At 41.6% G+C, this 20,308-nt stretch overlaps 1 protein-coding gene and 1 long non-coding RNA gene across 3 annotated transcripts; one reads left to right on the top strand and one right to left on the bottom strand.

The window, feature by feature from the left end:
* Positions 1-878: 878 nt before the first annotated feature.
* LOC5503431 (ATP-dependent Clp protease ATP-binding subunit clpX-like, mitochondrial) lies at positions 879-20,243 on the bottom strand. Of its 2 annotated transcripts, none has more exons than XM_032371787.2 (12): positions 19,915-20,243; positions 17,855-18,112; positions 16,297-16,460; positions 15,066-15,246; positions 14,304-14,477; positions 13,828-13,958; positions 12,980-13,013; positions 12,315-12,403; positions 11,878-12,042; positions 8,748-9,047; positions 8,045-8,137; positions 879-2,042 (listed from the first exon to the last, which is right to left on the bottom strand). In XM_032371787.2, the coding sequence occupies exons 1-12, from the start codon at positions 19,979-19,981 to the stop codon at positions 1,836-1,838; spliced, it is 1,863 nt and encodes a 620-aa protein (XP_032227678.2). In that variant the 5' UTR covers positions 19,982-20,243; the 3' UTR covers positions 879-1,835. The 2 variants fall into 2 exon arrangements, with proteins under 2 accessions (XP_032227678.2, XP_048583766.1); XM_048727809.1 differs by lacking the exon at positions 19,915-20,243 and adding an exon at positions 18,499-18,517.
* Positions 11,013-12,199, top strand: LOC125563075. The gene is made up of 2 exons (XR_007308106.1): positions 11,013-11,593; positions 11,746-12,199. It is a non-coding gene; the product is annotated as an uncharacterized LOC125563075 (long non-coding RNA).
* Positions 20,244-20,308: the final 65 nt, after the last annotated feature.

The raw sequence follows: 20,308 nt of genomic DNA, 5'->3' as shown, positions 1-20,308 counted from the left end.
TTAAAAAAAATTGGTTTTATTTGAAGTTTGTCAAAAAAAGGAAATCGAGCTTTTATTTAGTTAGCTGTACAGTTTTAGTTAGATGGACTATCGCCTGAGTATCTTGATATCGTTGTTTTTATGGCCGAAACAGGCCAGTTGAGGGATCAGTGGGTAAAAAATACGGTCTCTTATCTTCCTTTTTGACGATAACGTGCAAATATGCAAAGATTCCCCAACCCAATTTCCGGAAAATGCATGACTTTCAGGCCTGTAGCCAGAATCAAAATTTTACCGAGGTAAAGCTAGTTATTGGATGATAAATCCAACAAAAGCGGGTGTTTTATCTCATAATTTTCAATTGTGAAAAAAACATCAAAATTTTCCCGAGGCGAGTGCCTCACGTGCCTCATGCTGGATGCGGCCCTGTAACAGGCAATTCTTAGAATTCTTAGTGGCAAGAAAATTACGCTTAGTATATCCTCTTTTCGCAACTTGCAATGCAATTCTTTGCGCTGCTTCGCAACATTGCGAATAAAATTGTTCTGCGTACCATACCACTGCATTATTGCGAATTGCAGGGAAAAGGGAGGGGGGGAGGGGGAGGTTTCAGTCGTGCATTGGGTTTCCAATACCCTGCTAGCAGAGGCCCTTTTCTCTTGTTTTCTCTCTATTTGTGTTGTTGCTAGTGTTCGCGAATCGGCAAGTAAACTGCTAAGCGAGAGATACAGGAGAAAGCTCTGCTAGCAGGATAGGTTTCCAATGTCCTGTCATTCGCCATTTGACTTGGTGGATGTATGTGTGACCATATCATCAACTCGTGGGTGACTCGCGTTAAGTTAGGCGAGAAATTGCATCACTCGCAACTTGTGCTGTAACTCAAAATATCGAAAAAGGTCTTCGAACAGATATCACATTTAATTCAATATTATTGGTATTTTCATTTACAGTTCTAAAATATGACTCAAACCATGAAAAAAAAAACAATCTATACATACTCATTAGACGAGACATACAATAGAATATACAATGGTATGTACAGGGCTTTGTGGATAAAGCTGTGCGAGAAGGGTTCAAAGATTTAGGACAGTTGTACACATCTCAGATCGTGAAAAATATCCTAAACACATATTAAGGTTTTGTATGAGCAACCAACTACTGCGCCCCGAGTGGCACACGTTAAATGATATAAACAATACCGTTTGTACGGGATACAAACAATACTTAGCCTCCTCCGCAGGCATCTCTTTTTATCGGGAAAGAGTCTTCCTGTGGCGAATGGAGGACAAAAATGACGCAGGGGGAGGGGGACCCGCGTCCTAAAAATTACAAACACAGTAATCCCGAATCTGAATATCTGAAATATCTCCCTAACCCTATTTTCGGCCTGTAAAAAGCTTTCAACGCAATAAATTGATAATATCGATTCTTTTAACTGCAGTTTTAGGGTATGACGCTAGAGTGTTGATTAAAAATAACATCATATTTATTCGTTAAGTGCTTCGCAAAATTGTCGGGGTGGCCACGCTAGCGCGCATCGCACTATAAACAGTCATAGTACAGAAAACAAAAACATAGAGTGAAGGATTAAAAAAGAGTAAAGGAGTCCAGTAATACACTAGAGGTAAAAATAATATATGATAGTATGCATAATGTACAGAGTCATGAAAGATTAATTCTGAAGCTACAAAGTGCCATTAGAAATACGTTCATAGCTCTGCTTATTTTTTCGACGTAATCGTCGTTATCGGTTAACCCTTCAGGAGGCGTCCCCGACGTAAATGGCGTAATCGTCGTTATAGGTTACACCCTTAAGGAGGCGTCCCCGACGTAAAAGGCTTAATCGTCGTCATCGGTTAAACCCTTGAGGAGGCGTCGCCGGCGTAAAAGTCGTAATCGTCGTTGTAGACCTCGGTTGTCTCAGTGGTATCGGGCGTGGCGGTCTCAGGGGGTGCGTGCACGTACTCAGCGGGTTTCTCTCTTCGTACGACGTCCTCGGTGATACGCACGGTCACGATGTCTGAGCCAGGAGCATCGAACATCGGATCCAGCAGAAGGTTCTCCTGTGAAGGGAAATAACATAACGTGTAGAGCCTGTCAAGGGAGCTAACGGATAACATAACGTGTAGAGCCTGTTAAGGGAGCTAACGGATAACATAACGTGTAGAGCCTGTCAAGGGAGCTAACGGATAACATAACGTGTAGAGCCTGTGAAGGGAGCTAACGGATAACATAACGTGTAGAGCCTGTCAAGGGAGCTAACGGATAACATAACGTGTAGAGCCTGTCACGGGAGCTAACGGATAACATAACGTGTAGAGCCTGTCAAGGGAGCTAACGGATAACATAACGTGTAGAGCCTGTCACGGGAGCTAACGGATAACATAACGTGTAGAGCCTGTCAAGGGAGCTAACGGATAACATAACGTGTAGAGCCTGTCAAGGGAGCTGAGGGATAACATAACGTGTAGAGCCTGTTAAGGGAGCTAACGGATAACATAACGTGTAGAGCCTGTCAAGGGAGCTAACGGATAACATAACGTGTAGAGCCTGTCAAGGGAGCTAACGGATAACATAACGTGTAGAGCCTGTTAAGGGAGCTAACGGATAACATAACGGGTAGAGCCTGTCAAGGGAGCTAACGGATAACATAACGTGTAGAGCCTGTTAAGGGAGCTAACGGATAACATAACGTGTAGAGCCTGTCAAGGGAGCTGACAAATAACATAACGTGTAGAGCCTGTCAAGGGAGCTAACGGATAACATAACGTGTAGAGCCTGTCACGGGAGCTGACGGATAACATAACGTGTAGAGCCTGTCAAGGGAGCTAACGGATAACATAACGTGTAGAGCCTGTCAAGGGAGCTAACGGATAACATAACGTGTAGAGCCTGTCAAGGGAGCTAACGGATAACATAACGTGTAGAGCCTGTCAAGGGAGCTAACGGATAACATAACGTGTAGAGCCTGTCAAGGGAGCTAACGGATAACATAACGTGTAGAGCCTGTCAAGGGAGCTAACGGATAACATAACGTGTAGAGCCTGTCAAGGGAGCTAACGGATAACATAACGTGTAGAGCCTGTTAAGGGAGCTAACGGATAACATAACGTGTAGAGCCTGTCAAGGGAGCTAACGGATAACAAGGTGTAGAGCCTGTCAAGGGAGCTAACGGATAACATAACGTGTAGAGTCTGTTAAGGGAGCTAACGGATAACATAACGTGTAGAGCCTGTCAAGGGAGCTAACGGATAACATAACGTGTAGAGCCTGTCAAGGGAGCTAACGGATAACATAACGTGTAGAGCCTGTTAAGGGAGCTAACGGATAACATAACGTGTAGAGCCTGTCAAGGGAGCTAACGGATAACATAACGTGTAGAGCCTGTTAAGGGAGCTAACGGATAACATAACGTGTAGAGTCTGTTAAGGGAGCTAACGGATAACATAACGTGTAGAGTCTGTTAAGGGAGCTAACGGATAACATAACGTGTAGAGCCTGTTAAGGGAGCTAACGGATAACATAACGGGTAGAGCCTGTCAAGGGAGCTAACGGATAACATAACGTGTAGAGCCTGTCAAGGGAGCTGACGGATAACATAACGTGTAGAGCCTGTCAAGGGAGCTAACGGATAACATAACGTGTAGAGCATGTCAAGGGAGCTAACAAATAACATAACGTGTAGAGCCTGTCAAGGGAACTAACGGATAACATAACGTGTAGAGCCTGTCAAGGGAGCTAACGGATAACATAACGTGTAGAGCCTGTCAAGGGAGCTAACGGATAACATAACGTGTAGAGCCTGTCAAGGGAGCTGACAAATAACATAACGTGTAGAGCCTGTCAAGGGAGCTAACGGATAACATAACGTGTAGAGCCTGTCAAGGGAGCTAACGGATAACATAACGTGTAGAGCCTGTCAAGGGAGCTAACGGATAACATAACGTGTAGAGCCTGTCAAGGGAGCTAACGGATAACATAACGTGTAGAGCCTGTCAAGGGAGCTAACGGATAACATAACGTGTAGAGCCTGTTAAGGGAGCTAACGGATAACATAACGTGTAGAGCCTGTCAAGGGAGCCGACAAATAACATAACGGATAGAGCCTGTCAAGGGAGCTGACGGATAACATAACGTGTAGAGCCTGTCAAGGGAGCTGACGGATAACATACGTGTAGAGCCTGTTAAGGGAGCTAACGGATAACAACGTGTAGAGCCTGTTAAGGGAGCTAACGGATAACAACGTGTAGAGCCTGTCAAGGGAGCTAACGGATAACATAACGTGTAGAGCCTGTTAAGGGAGCTAACGGATAACAACGTGTAGAGCATGTCAAGGGAGCTAACAAATAACATAACGTGTAGAGCCTGTCAAGGGAACTAACGGATAACATAACGTGTAGAGCCTGTCAAGGGAGCTAACGGATAACATAACGTGTAGAGCCTGTTAAGGGAGCTAACGGATAACATAATGTGTAGAGCCTGTCAAGGGAGCTAACGGATAACATAACGGGTAGAGCCTGTCAAGGGAGCTGACAAATAACATAACGTGTAGAGCCTGTCAAGGGAGCTAAGGGCACAGTATGACAGTGTATTCACGCAGGAAGATAATCTTAATGTTCCCACTCTCGGCGCGTCCCCTCACCAAGACATCAAAGACATCTCCTTCTCTGTTAACGGCGTTAGAGTACAACTCGATAACATCCGTGTAGACAAGGCGTGTGGCCCAGATGCCGTCCCAGCCAGAGTCCTGAAGGAGGCTGCAACAGAACTCGCACCTATCCTTACATTACTGTTCGAGCAGTCGATGAAGGATGGCGTACTCCCTACTGTGTGGAAGGACGCGAACATATCAGCCATTTATAAGAAGGGTCTAAGATCTGACCCACAGAACTATCGCCCAGTATCTTTAACATCCTTGGTCTCCAAACTGATGGAACACATTGTCTCAAAACACATAATGTGTCACCTGTCCGCAAACAACATCATTACTCAGCTACAGCATGGTTTCCTGAAAGGCCTCTCTTGCTCCACCCAACTAATATCTGTTATTCATGATTGGTCGTCGGTCCTGAACGACCATGGGCAAGTTGACGTGGTATTTCTTGATTTCGCCAAGGCGTTCGATTCAGTCCCTCACGAACGCCTACTGATCAAGGCCGAGTTCTATGGAATCAGAGGAAGAATCTTACTGTGGTTAAGGCACTTTCTTACCAACAGAAGACAGCGAGTGGTCGTGAACGGGGCCTCTTCTACCTGGTCCCCTGTGCTATCAGGCGTGCCTCAGGGCACGGTCTTAGGACCGATATTATTCCTGCTCTTCATAAACGACCTGCCATCTGGCATCAAATCACACGTGAAACTGTTTGCCGACGACAGCGTCCTATACCGCCCAATTAAGAGCCTTGATGACCACCACGCCCTACAGCAAGATCTTTACCACCTTGAAAGATGGGCAGAACAGTGGCAGATGAAGTTTGCGCCCAAAAAATGTTACGTCATGACCATCACTTTAAAACGCGACAAGTCCCAGTTCCCATACCATTTGTGTGGAACCACACTGGAGGGGGTTAGCGTTCAAAAATACCTTGGAGTCCACATTTCTACATCTCTCAATTGGTCAAAGCACACGGAGGAAGTCAAGAAGAAGGCTAACGCAGTACTGGGTATCCTACAAAGAAATTTATCTTCCTGCCCAGCTGCGGTTAAAGAGCAAGCCTACAAGGCGCTGGTACGGCCACTGGTGGAGTACGGGACGGAAGCATGGAGCCCCCACACTAAGAAGGACATTCAAAAAGTTGAATCTGTACAACGCCGCGCTGCCAGATTTGTGTGCAACGACTACGGAAGGCATAGCAGCGTCACGAATATGCTGACACACCTAGGATGGCACCAGCTAGAACTTAGGCGAACAGTATTCGACTCTGTCATGTTTTATAAGATCCACCACGGGCTAGTAAAAATCGATTTCCCGAGTGATGTAATTCGCAAACCTGGTTCCTACGCAACCAGGTCAAGCGTCAGGAACACATGCCAACTTACACTCCCGCCTCCCAGTATAAACCAATTCAAATACTCCTTCTTTTCAAGAACTATCCCCGTTTGGAACTCTCTGCCCCAACAAATGCTAGACCTCAGCTCTGTCGATGAATTTAAGATAGCCGTCACTGGCGAGCTGGCCCGGCAATGATTTAGTTGCCATACTACCCATGTACATGTGTATTGTTATCTCATCACCTTATCGAATTGTTACGTTTATTTATTTATTTATTCATTCATTTATTGTTTCTTTTGTTTTATTTATTATTTATTTATTATCAACCGTAGTATGTGCATGGGTAGTTGGTACGCTGCCCCTCATTGCCGGATTAGCTCGCTAGTGGCAATTATTGTATTTAAAGGTTAAAGGTAAAGCTAACGGATAACATAACGTGTAGAGCCTGTCAAGGGAGCTAACGGATAACATAACGGATAGAGCCTGTCAAGGGAGCTAACGGATAACAAAACGTGTAGAGCCTGTCAAGGGAGCTGACAAATGACATAACGTGTAGAGCCTGTCAAGGGAGCTAACGGATAACATAACGTGTAGAGCCTGTCAAGGGAGCTAACGGATAACATAACGTGTAGAGCCTGTCAAGGGAGCTAACGGATAACATAACGTGTAGAGCCTGTCAAGGGAGCTAACGGATAACATAACGTGTAGAGCCTGTCAAGGGAGCTAACGGATAACATAACGTGTAGAGCCTGTCAAGGGAGCTAACGGATAACATAACGTGTAGAGCCTGTCAAGGGAGCTAACGGATAACATAACGTGTAGAGCCTGTTAAGGGAGCTAACGGATAACATAACGTGTAGAGCCTGTCAAGGGAGCCGACAAATAATATAACGTGTAGAGCCTGTCAAGGGAGCTGACGGATAACATAACGTGTAGAGCCTGTCAAGGGAGCTAACGGATAACATAACGTGTAGAGCCTGTCAAGGGAGCTAACGGATAACATAACGTGTAGAGCCTGTCAAGGGAGCTAACGGATAACAACGTGTAGAGCCTGTCAAGGGAGCTAACGGATAACATAACGTGTAGAGCCTGTCAAGGGAGCTAACGGATAACAACGTGTAGAGCCTGTCAAGGGAGCTAACGGATAACATAACGTGTAGAGCCTGTCAAGGGAGCTAACGGATAACATAACGTGTAGAGCCTGTTAAGGGAGCTAACGGATAACAAGGTGTAGAGCCTGTCAATGGAGCTAACGGATAACATAACGTGTAGAGCCTGTCAAGGGAGCTAACGGATAACATAACGTGTAGAGCCTGTCAAGGGAGCTAACTGATAACATCGTGTTAAGTGTCTGTCGAGGGAGCCGACAAATAACATAACGGTTAGAGCCTGTCAAGAGAGCTAACTGATAACATAACGTGTAGAGCCTGTCAAGGGAGCTGACAAATAACATCACGCTTAGTGCCTTCATAGAAGCTAATAAATAACATCACGCTTAGTGTCTGTCGAAGGAGCTAACAAACGACACCACGCTTAGTGTCTGTCGAGGGAGCTAACAAATAACATCACGCTTAGTGTATGTCGAGGGAGCTAACAAATAACATCACGCTTAGTGCCTGTCAAAGAAGCTAACAAATAACATCGTGTTAAGTGTCTGTCGAGGGAGCTGATAAATAACATCGTGTTTAGTGTCTGTCGAGGGAGCTAGAAAACAAATAACATCACGCTTAGTGTCTGCCGAAGGAGCTAACAAATAACATCACGCTTAGTGTCTGTCGAGGGAGCTAACAAATAACATCGCGTTTAGTGCCTGCCAAATGAGCTAACAAATAACATCGTGTTAAGTGTCTGTCGAGGGAGCTCATAAATAACATCGTGTTTAGTGTCTGTCGAGGGAGCTAACAAATAACATCACAACAAATGACATCGCGCTTAGGCACGCTAGCACGCTAGCACGCTAGCAGCCCACTTGGCCCAATATTTTTTTCCAACTTGGGGTGGGTGGGCTAAGGATGTACTGGTATGTTGGGGTGAGGGTTATTTAATCATTGAAAGTATTATCTTGTCACTTACCAGTATTGCGCGTAGCCCACGCGCCCCAGTCTTTTTCTCCAGGGCTTGTTGAGCAATCAACTGAAGAGCATCTGATTCGAGCTGTAAATCAACCTGGGGAACAAAACGTTGTATCAAAACGTTTATTTTCGTCAATAAGCTCCTTGGAGTTATAATACCCCCGAACCTACAGTGCCTGGTATTGCGGTACCACATATACAACAAGTAGATCTCACCTTGTCCAAGGCAAACAGTGCATGTTATCGCAGTACCATATATACAACAAGTAGATCTCACCTTGTACATGGCAAACAGTGCATGTTATTGCAGTACCATATATACAACAAGTAGATCTCACCTTGTACATGGCAAACAGTGCATGTTATCGCAGTACCATATATTTAACAAGTAGATGTCACCTTGTCCAAGGCAAACAGTGCCTGGTATTGCGGTACCATATATACAACAAGTAGATCTCACCTTGTCCAAGGCAAACAGTGCCTGGTATTGCGGTACCACATATACAACAAGTAGATCTCACCTTGTCCAAGGCAAAGAGTGCCTGGTATTGCAGTACCATATATACAACAAGTAGATCTCACCTTGTCCATGGCAAAGAGTGCCTGGTATTGCAGTACCACATGTACAACAAGTACTTCTCACCGTGTCCATGGCAAAGAGTGCCTGGTATTGCGGTACCACATATACAACAAGTAGATCTCACCTTGTCCATGGCAAAGAGTGCCTGGTATTGCGGTACCAGTGCGTTCCTGGGCTCCGTCAAAATCTTCACCAGAGTATCTTCATCCAGAGAGTGAAGAGATACCACAACCGGAAGTCGGCCGATAAACTCTGGAATCATCCCGAAATCGATCAGGTCCTTCGCCTCCACTGAGCGTAACAACGCATCACGCTCGGCGTTATCGTCTCTGACGTCACTCTTGACAGCCGAGAAGATATCGATTGGGGAGTCATGTGACGCTTTGTCCAAGTGATGGATGGCTGGTGCGCCAAACCCAAGAACCTGTCGAGGAGTACAGGAGCCATTGAGGCTTATAACTATCTGATAGTTTTATCACAGAAATCTAAATATAACAACGTGAACGATCTGCTTCGCACAAAGCTGGGTTCCAAAGAGCACATTCCAACATTTTGCTCTTACTAGTTGTGTTAGCGCGTCGGCTGCTCACCGCTGTGATCCAGGTTCGAATCCTGGCTTAAACTGGGATTTTTTTTCCTAGTTCCTGCCTTGATTCAAATTTGTGTCACAAGTGAGTTGAAGTTATTCTCCCGCGTTTCCAGTCTTCTCGGATAAGGACACTAAACCGGAGTTTCCATCTCTTCAAGCTGCACTACACTAACTTGAACCGAAGGGACGTAAAAGAACCACTGGGGACGCAATAAACCACCTGGCAGTGACCACCCTCAGGGACAGTGCTTACAATGCATACGAGGACCATATGTTAGAAAACTGTTAAGTCGGTTAATATGCTACCCTCGATAAACAAGGATTGTTGAATTGTATTGTAAATTAGGTAAAGCTCTTTGGATCAAGTGATCATTGCGTCACGTGATGTCTGCCCTGTCACGCCATGTTTGTCATATAATGTCACCTGATGCTTATTGGGTCACGCCATGTTTGTCATATAATGTCACATGATGCTTATTGGGTCACGCCATGTTTGTCATATAATGTCACCTGATGCTTATTGGGTCACGCCATGTTTGTCATATAATGTCACCTGATGCTTATTGGGTCACGCCATGTTTTCATATAATGTCACCTGATGCTTATTGGGTCACGCCATGTTTGTCATAATGTCACCTGATGCTTATTGGGTCACGCCATGTTTGTCATATAATGTCACCTGATGCTTATTGGGTCACGCCATGTTTTTCATATAATGTCACATGATGCTTATTGGGTCACGCCATGTTTGTCATATAATGTCACCTGATGCTTATTGGGTCACGCCATGTTTGTCATATAATGTCACATGATGCTTATTGGGTCACGCCATGTTTGTCATATAATGTCACCTGATGCTTATGGGGTCACGCCATGTTTGTCATATAATGTCACCTGATGCTTATTGGGTCACGCCATGTTTGTCATATAATGTCACCTGATGCTTATTGGGTCACGCCATGTTTTTCATATAATGTCACATGATGCTTATTGGGTCACGCCATGTTTGTCATATAATGTCACCTGATGCTTATTGGGTCACGCCATGTTTGTCATATAATGTCACCTGATGCTTATTGGGTCACGCCATGTTTGTCATATAATGTCACCTGATGCTTATTGGGTCACGCCATGTTTGTCATTTAATGTCACCTGATGCTTATTGGGTCACGCCATGTTTGTCATATAATGTCACCTGATGCTTATTGGGTCACGCCATGTTTGTCATATAAGGTCACCTGATGCTTATTGGGTCACGCCATGTTTGTCATACAATGTCACATGATGCTTATTGGGTCACGCCATGTTTGTCATATAATGTCACCTGATGCTTATTGGGTCACGCCATGTTTGTCATATAATGTCACCTGATGCTTATTGGGTCACGCCATGTTTGTCATATAATGTCACCTGATGCCTATTGGGTCACGCCATGTTTGTCATATAAGGTCACCTGATGCTTATTGGGTCACGCCATGTTTGTCATATAATGTCACCTGATGCTTATTGGGTCACACCATGTTTGTCATATAATGTCACCTGATGCTTATTGGGTCACGCCATGTTTGTCATATAATGTCACCTGATGCTTATTGGGTCACGCCATGTTTGTCATATAATGTCACCTGATGCTTATTGGGTCACGCCATGTTTGTCATATAAGGTCACATGATGCTTATTGGGTCACGCCATGTTTGTCATATAATGTCACCTGATAATTATTGGGTCACGCCATGTTTGTCATATAATGTCACCTGATAATTATTGGGTCACGCCATGTTTGTCATATAATGTCACCTGATGCTTATTGGGTCACGCCATGTTTGTCATATAATGTGACCTGATGCTTATTGGGTCACGCCATGTTTGTCATATAATGTCACCTGATGCTTATTGGGTCACGCCATGTTTGTCATATAATGTTTTCTGGATCAAGTGATTCTAATTATGCTAAGCGAAATTTGCCATGGTCAAAAGGTCACGTTATGCTCATAAAGGTCACGTTATGCTAAAAATTCCACGTTATGCTCAAAAGGTAACGTTATCATCATAAAGGTCACGTTATGCTCATAAAGGTCACGTTATGCTCATTAAAGTTACGCCATGCTAACAAAGGTCAAGTTATGATCAAAAGCTCACGTTATGCTCATAAGGTCATGTTATGCTCATAAGGTCACGTTATGCTCAAAAGGGCACGTTATGCTCATAAGGTCACGTTATGCTCAAAAGGGCACGTTATGCTCAAAAGGGCACGTTATGCTCATAAGGTTACGTTATGCTCATAAGGTCACGTTATGCTCATAAGGTCACGTTATGCTCATAAGGTTACGTTATGCTCATAAGGTTACGTGATTCACGTGAAGTCACGTTATGCTCATAAGGTCACGTTATGCTCAAAAGGGCACGTTATACTCATAAGGTTACGTTATGCTCATAAGGTCACGTTATGCTCATAAGGTCACGTTATGCTCATAAGGTTACGTTATGCTCATAAGGTTACGTGATTCACGTGAAGTCACGTTATGCTCATAAGGCATGCAATACTCATTGTGCATGTGACCTTTGTCATATGTCACGTTATGTTCATAAGGTGGCCCAATGCTCATTGTGTCACGCAACGCATGAATGTCATGCCACCGCGAGTATCCCTTGTGTGATTGGCTACCTTGTCCTGTTTTCTCCGTCTGATTATCTTGTCGAGTCCATTGAATGCGCCAGACGCTACAAACAGGATGTTTGAGGTATCCACCGCCACTGTGTCGCCTCTCATCTTACGCGAGTTGCGCTCAGGGACGTTCACAACAGTACCCTCTAGGATCTTCAGTAAGCCCTAAACACAGAACACATAACAAAGGATCTTCAGTAAGCCCTAAACTCAGAACACATAACAGAGGATCTTCATTAAGCCCTAAATACAAAACACATAACAGAGGATCTTCAATAAGCCCTAAATACACAACACATAACAGAGGATCTTCAATAAGCCCTAAATACACAACAAATAACAGAGGATCTTAAGTAAGCTCTGAATACAAAACAACAGCAGCAGCAACAACAACAAAAACTAGCAAGCTAGGAGTAAAGGGGTCACTTTGTTATTACCTGCTGTACACCTTCTCCGCCAACATCCCTCAGATTGTGAACGCCAGGAACAGCTCCAATCTTATCCACCTCGTCCAGGAATACAATACCTGGAAAAGAATGCACAAGTCAGCCTCCTCTGTATGCAGAATAGAATGAGCGGCAGCATAGGGCGAGGGAGAGAGGGGTTTGTTGGGAGGCTGACCCCAAAAAAGGTCACAAGCGGCAGCAACCATCAAAAAAATATGGCTTGGGTTAAAATAATAGTATGGGAATTTGCTCTTTATTATCGTAAGGTGTATATTTGGAGTAATGCTGGTGCTGCTATACTTGGCATTTTGCTGGTAATGCTGGTGCTGGCTGAGGTTAGCACACTTTGCATTTGGCATCAGCTACAGTTGTTTTAAACGCAAGCCAGGCAATTAAGAACTTAGTTGGAGGCAGCATCGTTAAAGAAGGGATGAGCCTTGATATAGCGCTTTAATTTTTTTTTAGTAGCTTGTGGTAAATGGCAGGGTAATAAATGATTTTTGCAGTAACTTCAATTAATTTTGGTCTTTTTAGAATACAACAATTAGCTGAGCATTTTCATCATTCACGTTTTAACATAATGATGGTTATGGATTATATTTTGCTGTGCTCCAGTTGAAGGGAAACCCGTTAAAAAAGAAACAATTGTAGTTCACCTTGTTGAGCTTTTTCCACATTACCACCAGCTTCCTGTAAGGAAAACATCATATTTACCATAAATACTTGCTTTAGTGCCCAGCTTGAAATAAGTACCCCATTTTGATTAAAGCCGCATTGTCACAAGTTTACTTCCGGTCGATTACAATCCCCAATGATTTTTAACGGACAACGCGAAAAAAAATTCAAAATATTGATAGCAGTGTGTCTGGAAGTTTTGAGGATGTGACTAATAATTTTGAGCGGATGGCCTGTTTAATATCTCGGATTCTAATAGCTTCTTTTGTTTTTTGACGGTTGAAGTTTCCGTCGGACCACCGGAAGTAAACTGGCGACAATGCAGCTTTAAGTGCTCCCAATAGGGTGCAAAATATAACGTAACCGTCCTCCTTCAAATAAGCTCGACCTTCTTGCAAAAACTGTAAGAGTGACCAAGGCTAGGCTTGTAGCACCCCGCTTCAAATTATCGCCCCGTGACTCAAAAGATGAGTAAAGCTCATGTGGTGCAAATACAAGCCCTTACAGTAATTCAAAATCGTGATAACTATCACATGTGAAGGACTGGGAATTGCGCTGTGTGCATCTTTTTAATTATCATTATTTTAAATTTTAAAATTTTATAGACTACTGTAAATCTTTTCCATCTGTCATTCTCAACACAGTGCCAGCCAGACACAAACCTTTCATTGACATATCTATAGTTAACAGATATTACTAGACTTTTGAAACTACAATCATATATTTTTAGTTCACTTTTCAAAATTTCAATAACATAATATTAAGCACAAACTAGAGAATTTTGGTTTAGTCAAATTTCTGATACAACATTACTTATATGGGATGATACCTGTAGCAGCTTGGCAATGACTGACTCAATATCCTCCCCAACGTAACCAGCTTGAGTCAAAGCGGTGCAGTCGCAAATTGCAAATGGGACATCAAGACATCGGGCTATGGTCTGAGCAAGGAGTGTTTTTCCTAGAAAATAATACAACACACGAGTAGTCAGTATACGATACACCAACAATTAGAGTGTACTATAGGTGACGCTGCATACAACACCAGGTTTGTTGTGAATATAGAGGGTAAAAACAGAATCTCACAGGAGTCAGTAATTGAAATATAAACAAATAAATATCATTTTTGGAGAGAGCATGACCAAAAGCCTGTGATAAGTTTTCTTTTAGACTCATCATGACTCAATTTGGTGGCCAATTGACCTGATACCATTCTCTCACTGATATACACAACCTCTACCTATTTTTTTCAAAAGTGTTCCAAAATAGCAGTTGATTCTCCATGATTAATTATAGGCAAACTCACCAGAGCCAGTTGGACCCAGCAAGAGAATATTACTTTTGTCAAGACGAATGGAATCTTGTTCAGCGTCCAGGACCTCACTGCCTGCAGTCTCCCGCACTGTGCTAGAGGACTGGACCCCACTCGCACCCAGTGGGGAGTTGATAGTCTGAGATTGGGCCATTATTAATTGAAGTTCTGCAGTTGAAAATTGAAAAAAAAAATAAGGATACAATAGATACTATAAGGTCTAGAAAAAAAATGCTCTATCCAAAAATTCAAAGCAGAATGTGGATTCTTAAACTTCCATTAAGATCCGTTATAATTATTATATATATATATATATATATATATTTTTTTTTTTTTTGGGGGGGGTGGAAATTTTCAGTCTTCTTTAATCAATATTAAAGAGTGTTGATCAACCACCATTGTTTATAATCGAAAACACAATGGTTTATTCCCTTTAAAACGAAACTTCAAAATAACAATCTAGGAAAGTAGTCCAATATGCTATTTACGATACTTATTTGAGCGAAAATAAAATGGTTCTTTGCTTGAAGTGGCTGAAGAAAATGAATGCTTTGTGTGACTCAACATTGAGTGGGAGAATAAAATGGCAGCGTGATTGGCCTTCTTAAATAGCAGTGCCATAGCACTTTTATCTAAATTATACCAAATTTTATTACCCAGTCCCTGTATCATGAATACACAATTCAACCCTAAAAAGTGTGATCAGTCAATGTTGTGTCAGATAAACCCAGAATGTGTTGAGTAGAATATATATACCTTGTGGCGTGGCAGGGTAAGGTCGTGTCAGGGGTATTGGCTTCACTTCAGCAGGCACAGAATTTTGAGAGGAGCTTTGAATATTGACTGAAAGACGTTTGTAGTGGTTGTATACCGCGACTGCTAGCACTTTCTTGGCATAGTCTTGGCCTATCACATATCTATCCAAGTAGTCAAAGATCTATGAAAAAATGACATTTAATTCTACTTATTAACTTCATCTAAATTAATATGAGACAACACACAAACTATGCAATGAAAAGCAATGATTTAAGGTGGCTTGACCCAGTATTTTCTCAATCACACCGTCAATCTTTGAAAACGCACTGCGCGAAGAAATGAATTCAGATTCCATATCCAATACACCAAATCAATAACATAAAAATAAAATATATTATGACGTATTAATTTTGTTGATCGAAATAAATGTCACATGAGTAAGACTCCTTTTATTCTAGGGCAAAATTCGTGCCCATATTGAATTTTTTTCCCAAGTCCTCTCCAGATATTCTGTAACACATGGCTGTCTAGTCTTGTGTGAATTTTTAGAGAGATCTGTAAGAGCGATTAAAAGCTAGATTCGTGAGCTTCAAAATAGGGCAAATTTATGCGAAAATTTAACAACAAAGTTGCAATGACTACTTACGGCTCAATTTAAAACATTATTCATGTTATGTGTCCTTACCTCTGCCACTATATCTTGGTTTTTATCTAAGAAGCTATTCAGATAATAGGGTGCACATGATTTCGAATAAAAAGTGCGTAAAGGTATAGTGGTAGCAATTGGATTTGTTTACTAATACTGATTTAAGAACAGTTTTTGCGAAAATCGTTCCTATTCTTAAAACCTTGATGGATTTTTTCCCTTTTTCTTCAGAGATGCCTTTGATAATTGTAGATAACTCTCTCGAAGCGTTTTATAGAAGCAAATCGACGCTTTGGAGGAAGTTTGTGCTCTGGGACTTCCTATTGTATCGCGTATGTCATAAGACGAAGTTTCCACGTGCATTCAGACCGCTTGGCTGCACCCGACAGATCTCCGATGTATGGTAATAGAAAATCCAACAACTGCGGTGGCAAAAGCCTTTCCAACATCATTGTCAGATGCTCTCCCATCCCCACCCCTAGGATACAGATTGTTCCCCCCCTGAGGATATAGGTACTGTATGTTACCATTCAGTATGACATTTTATTTATAATATATATGTAGCAAGATGTATCACAATTTCACCTTTCTTGGTGGTGGTGGAGGTTTTCTACTGGTCTTAGCAGCCTTTTCTGGACCATTATTAAGAGAGGCCTTACTGTCTTGTCGTATATGTCTTTTTGAATCTGAATCTGAGAGGACTAGGAAGAAATGGCTGCATTTCTCGCACTGCACGAATCTTGTGGATGCTAGAAAAAATAGGATATTTTATGAATTACTGTGGAGTAAATGCAAATCCAAAGCAAAAAACTTAAATGTATCATGTTTTGTGATAAAACTCTTTGGGATGCCTTTTCCTTTGCTTGATCTCCAGTAAATAAGTAAAAACGTTTAGCCTGGCTTACTTCTTAGAAGAGTGCAAAGGAACTAGTATCATGTGCTTAAGCTTCATAGCTGGAATTCATTATTGCATTTGACCATTGCGAATTCAAAGAAGAAAACCGTGAACACCGAAAATATGTATGGAATGTTTGTTTTCAACCAATCACTCAATCATGTGTCAACAAGTCTCAGTGTCTGAATTCTCGTGAGACAATAAAATATTTCACACATATTTTAGGTGTTCACGGTTTTACGGTTGCGCCCGTTAAGTCCATTTTCTGGGAAAAATCTGGAAATAGTGTGTGGTCCATTATACCACCGTGACCAATCCAATTTTCTTGTCGTGTGCAGTCAAATGGTTTATGTGACATGAAAGCCTTTGATTGGTTTAGACAGTTGATTGACTATGTGCTATACCCGAAGGAGACAAGGAATTCGGATTTGCAAGGTTGTGCAACAGCAAATTTGGGTAAAGGGGCGCTTTTAATAGCAAGTCAATAGTAAGGACTTTGAGTTGGCAGGGGTTGTTTAGCTGTTAAAAGGACCTCCTAAAGTCAGGGCTTCTGGAATTATGCGAAAAAAACTCAAAATTATGCCGGATTCTTTGCTAAATTACACGGAAAATCAATTATTACGCGCTAAATTACGTGGGATTTTGCAATACATTTTTCTTTAAAAAATCAAAATTTTGCAGGATTCTTTACAGAATTACGCGCTAGATTACACGGAATATCAACTGTTACGCCCAAACTACATTTTGTACCGAAGGAAAGCACGAAATAACTTGAAAAGGTTTATTTTGTTTGCGCGAAAATATCTTAGGCAAGTTTTCATTGGCTCCTAGCCACCAGCCAATTAAAAAAGGCATATTATTATTAGTTCTAGGCCGTCGCGGTTTAGCAAAGAATGCCTAGTCATTTTATTTGTTTTCGAAATTCAATTCGAAATATCGCACTCTTACGAAGAATATTGGTCTATTTTTTACGAGAAATAGGGGTAAAAACCTTAAAAGAACACATCAGCTGTGCACTTAAATGTTTTGTATTTCAAAATTTTGCCAAATTACGTGGGATTACGCGGAAATTTGTGGATTACACAAGCGCGCACAAGCGCGTAATTCCAGAAGCCCTGTAAAGTACCTCCTCCTAGCTTCCATTGTTTTTTTTTTCCATTTGAGCAGACCTCCTAGTTGATTGGGGTAATTCCTCCAAGCCTCCTGAACTGAATTTCCTCCTTGCTAGGAATCTTGAACAGAACTTACCTTCAACAGCACTGCATGGATTACCACACTTAGGACAGCTCCATGTACTATTCCCTCCTTTATCCTTGCCTCCCCCAGACACAGTCAGAGACCTTCTACTCTGCCCATTGACATTGCAAAGTCCAGTGGGGTGGTGTAATAACTGACAGCTTAGAGGGGAAGCATTTGCATGTCTTCTCGTTCCATCAACAGCGATGGCATGAATTTGTCTAACAGGAGTTGCTTCCTTTGTTGTATTCAATGCTGATGATACAAGTACTGAAAGAAACAGGAACAGATTGGTTAATTATCCCATGTCATGCTGGAAAAAGTTAATTTTTTAATCTACAACAAGTTAAAAAATTCCAGCTGTGTTTTCAAAATCTCCTAGCTTAAAAATTATTTTGACTTGCTTGCACAATCTAATTGTAAAGTTTAAAATATTGGTATTAGCATAAAGTTTAAAATATTGGTATTAGCATAAAATATTGGTATCTGAAACAAAAAATATACTATAAAAGCTCTAATAAAACCCAAGTCTTTTTGTCATTTAAGGAGAAAGGAGGGAATCCATTTATAGAAAGAGGGGGCTTATTTGAACAATAGAGCTTCTTATCCCCTTTTTTCGTCATTTGGCCATGATCAGGAGGGCAACTTCACAATACCTGCCCTCAAAGGGGGACTCCCATCAAAACAGAAGGGGTGATAGCACTTTGGGTGTGGTCAACAGCAATTCTTGCCTCTAAAAGAGGGGCCATTACCTGTGGTCAAAGCATTTTCTAACCTTTAGCACTAGCACATTTTCACAAATTTCGCTATCAACCAGTCAAAGGTCCACCTATTTATATCAATCGTCAAACTCTTTTGAATGGTAAATAGGGACTTCCCTGCCATCTATAGAAACATCTAATATTTGTCTATTGTTTCCTTTGGCCAATAACACAGCCTGCTCCGAAAACAGTCACATGGTTATTGGCCAAGATGTGTGATTCAAGACAATCAGTATATCAATTGGCGAGGAAAGCTGGCCAGAAATTATTTCTCTGTGATGACACTAGGGAATATCTTGAACAAAGCCAGGTTAAAATGAGAAGGTAAACCATATATCTTTGAATCCCTGAGTTATTTTTACCAAAGAATTGGTATTTCTGTTTTTTTCTGTTGTGTGAACTAAGTGTAGTTTTTGACGGCTGCCAGTTTACTCCCTTGCACTTCATTTATGAACAAGTAGCGGTATATCTAAATTGTTCAAACCCTCCCAAATCATTTGAAATCAACTCAGCGATACCAAATATTGAGACAATAAGGATTTTATTACATATATATTGCATCTTAACGAATATTTTTATGAACATTTTTTCAAAATTTCCTCATACAAACTCTGTATTACATTTCAGGTGATTTCACACGACAGTTGGTTGTCCCCATTGATCCACTAGCGTGAGACCCCAGTTAGTAGAACTTTATACCCTAAATGATGGGACAATCTCCCCTTTCTATTTTATGGAGAGTCCTTCCCCAGGGGGCCAGTAAATATAAGGAATATGTAAATCAGTGGACAGGTATCCTGAAGATTACCCAATTACATAATATGTAATCTGTACGTATTATCGTACTGTACAATGAGTTAGTGTTCAATAATGTATCAGGTATGTAACACGTTTTGCAATGCAAAAAACAAACTTGCTTCAAGATCACAATAAATATCAAACAGATAATTAAAAGGTTGATTGAAAAAGAAAATTAGCAACAGAAAATATGAGGGCATATCTTGAAAATGAAAGTAATCACAAATTATAAAACGTTACATAACGAAAAAGACAGACTGGTGAAGCATGGAACCGCATCACGACGATCAAAACAGTGCATCACATATAAACATATACAATACAATAAAACACCCTACTTCTTTCAGCTTAAGAGAATAACAACTTAAAATAGCGGTATTAAAATAACTTGATATAACAGGGTTGTGACCTCAGCGGGTGAAAGAATAGTCGATAAAACACAGTTTTAGAGCTCTTCCTGTGGCTAAAACACACATAATAGCAAGGGGGTATAAATTTATATGCGGTACTTACATTTAGTGAGGTTCTTGCGACCTTGCGGAGTCCTTATTGATCGAACTGGTGTGTAAATTCTAAACATGTTGGCCAAAGTCCAAACTTATTTTGAAAATAAAAGCAAAACACCAAAGAAAACTTATCCAAATAAATACTCTTTGGCTCTAAAAAAACACAATTGTTACACCACAAAAAAACACTAATACACGGAGTTTACTATATATGACAAAAAGTTACTGTAAAAAGGCATAAAACTCGTGTATTCGGTCGCGTATACTGCAAATAACCAATCTATGGACAGGCGGCCATTTTTGTTTCTATTCCACACGCATGAGCAGTACACATAATAATGACGTCGCGAGTTTGTTACGAAAAGAAACACATCTTGCGATTGCGTGACATGCCACAGGGT

Source organism: Nematostella vectensis, chromosome 5 (genome assembly GCF_932526225.1).
Source record: "Nematostella vectensis chromosome 5, jaNemVect1.1, whole genome shotgun sequence".
Lineage (NCBI taxonomy): Eukaryota > Metazoa > Cnidaria > Anthozoa > Actiniaria > Edwardsiidae > Nematostella > Nematostella vectensis.
Note: the sequence above shows the minus strand (reverse complement) of the source record. Positions and strands in the feature narration are given on the sequence as shown.

Coding starts and splice junctions, on each gene's coding strand:
- LOC5503431 (XM_032371787.2), bottom strand. CDS start 19,981: ATGTTTAGAATTTACACACCAGTTCGATCAATAAGGACTCCGCAAGGT. Junction 12,043..12,314: donor GCGGAGAAGGTGTACAGCAG/GTAATAACAAAG, acceptor TTCTGTGTTTAG/GGCTTACTGAAGATCCTAGA. Junction 8,138..8,747: donor CACTCTTTGCCATGGACAAG/GTGAGATCTACT, acceptor TTTGTTCCCCAG/GTTGATTTACAGCTCGAATC.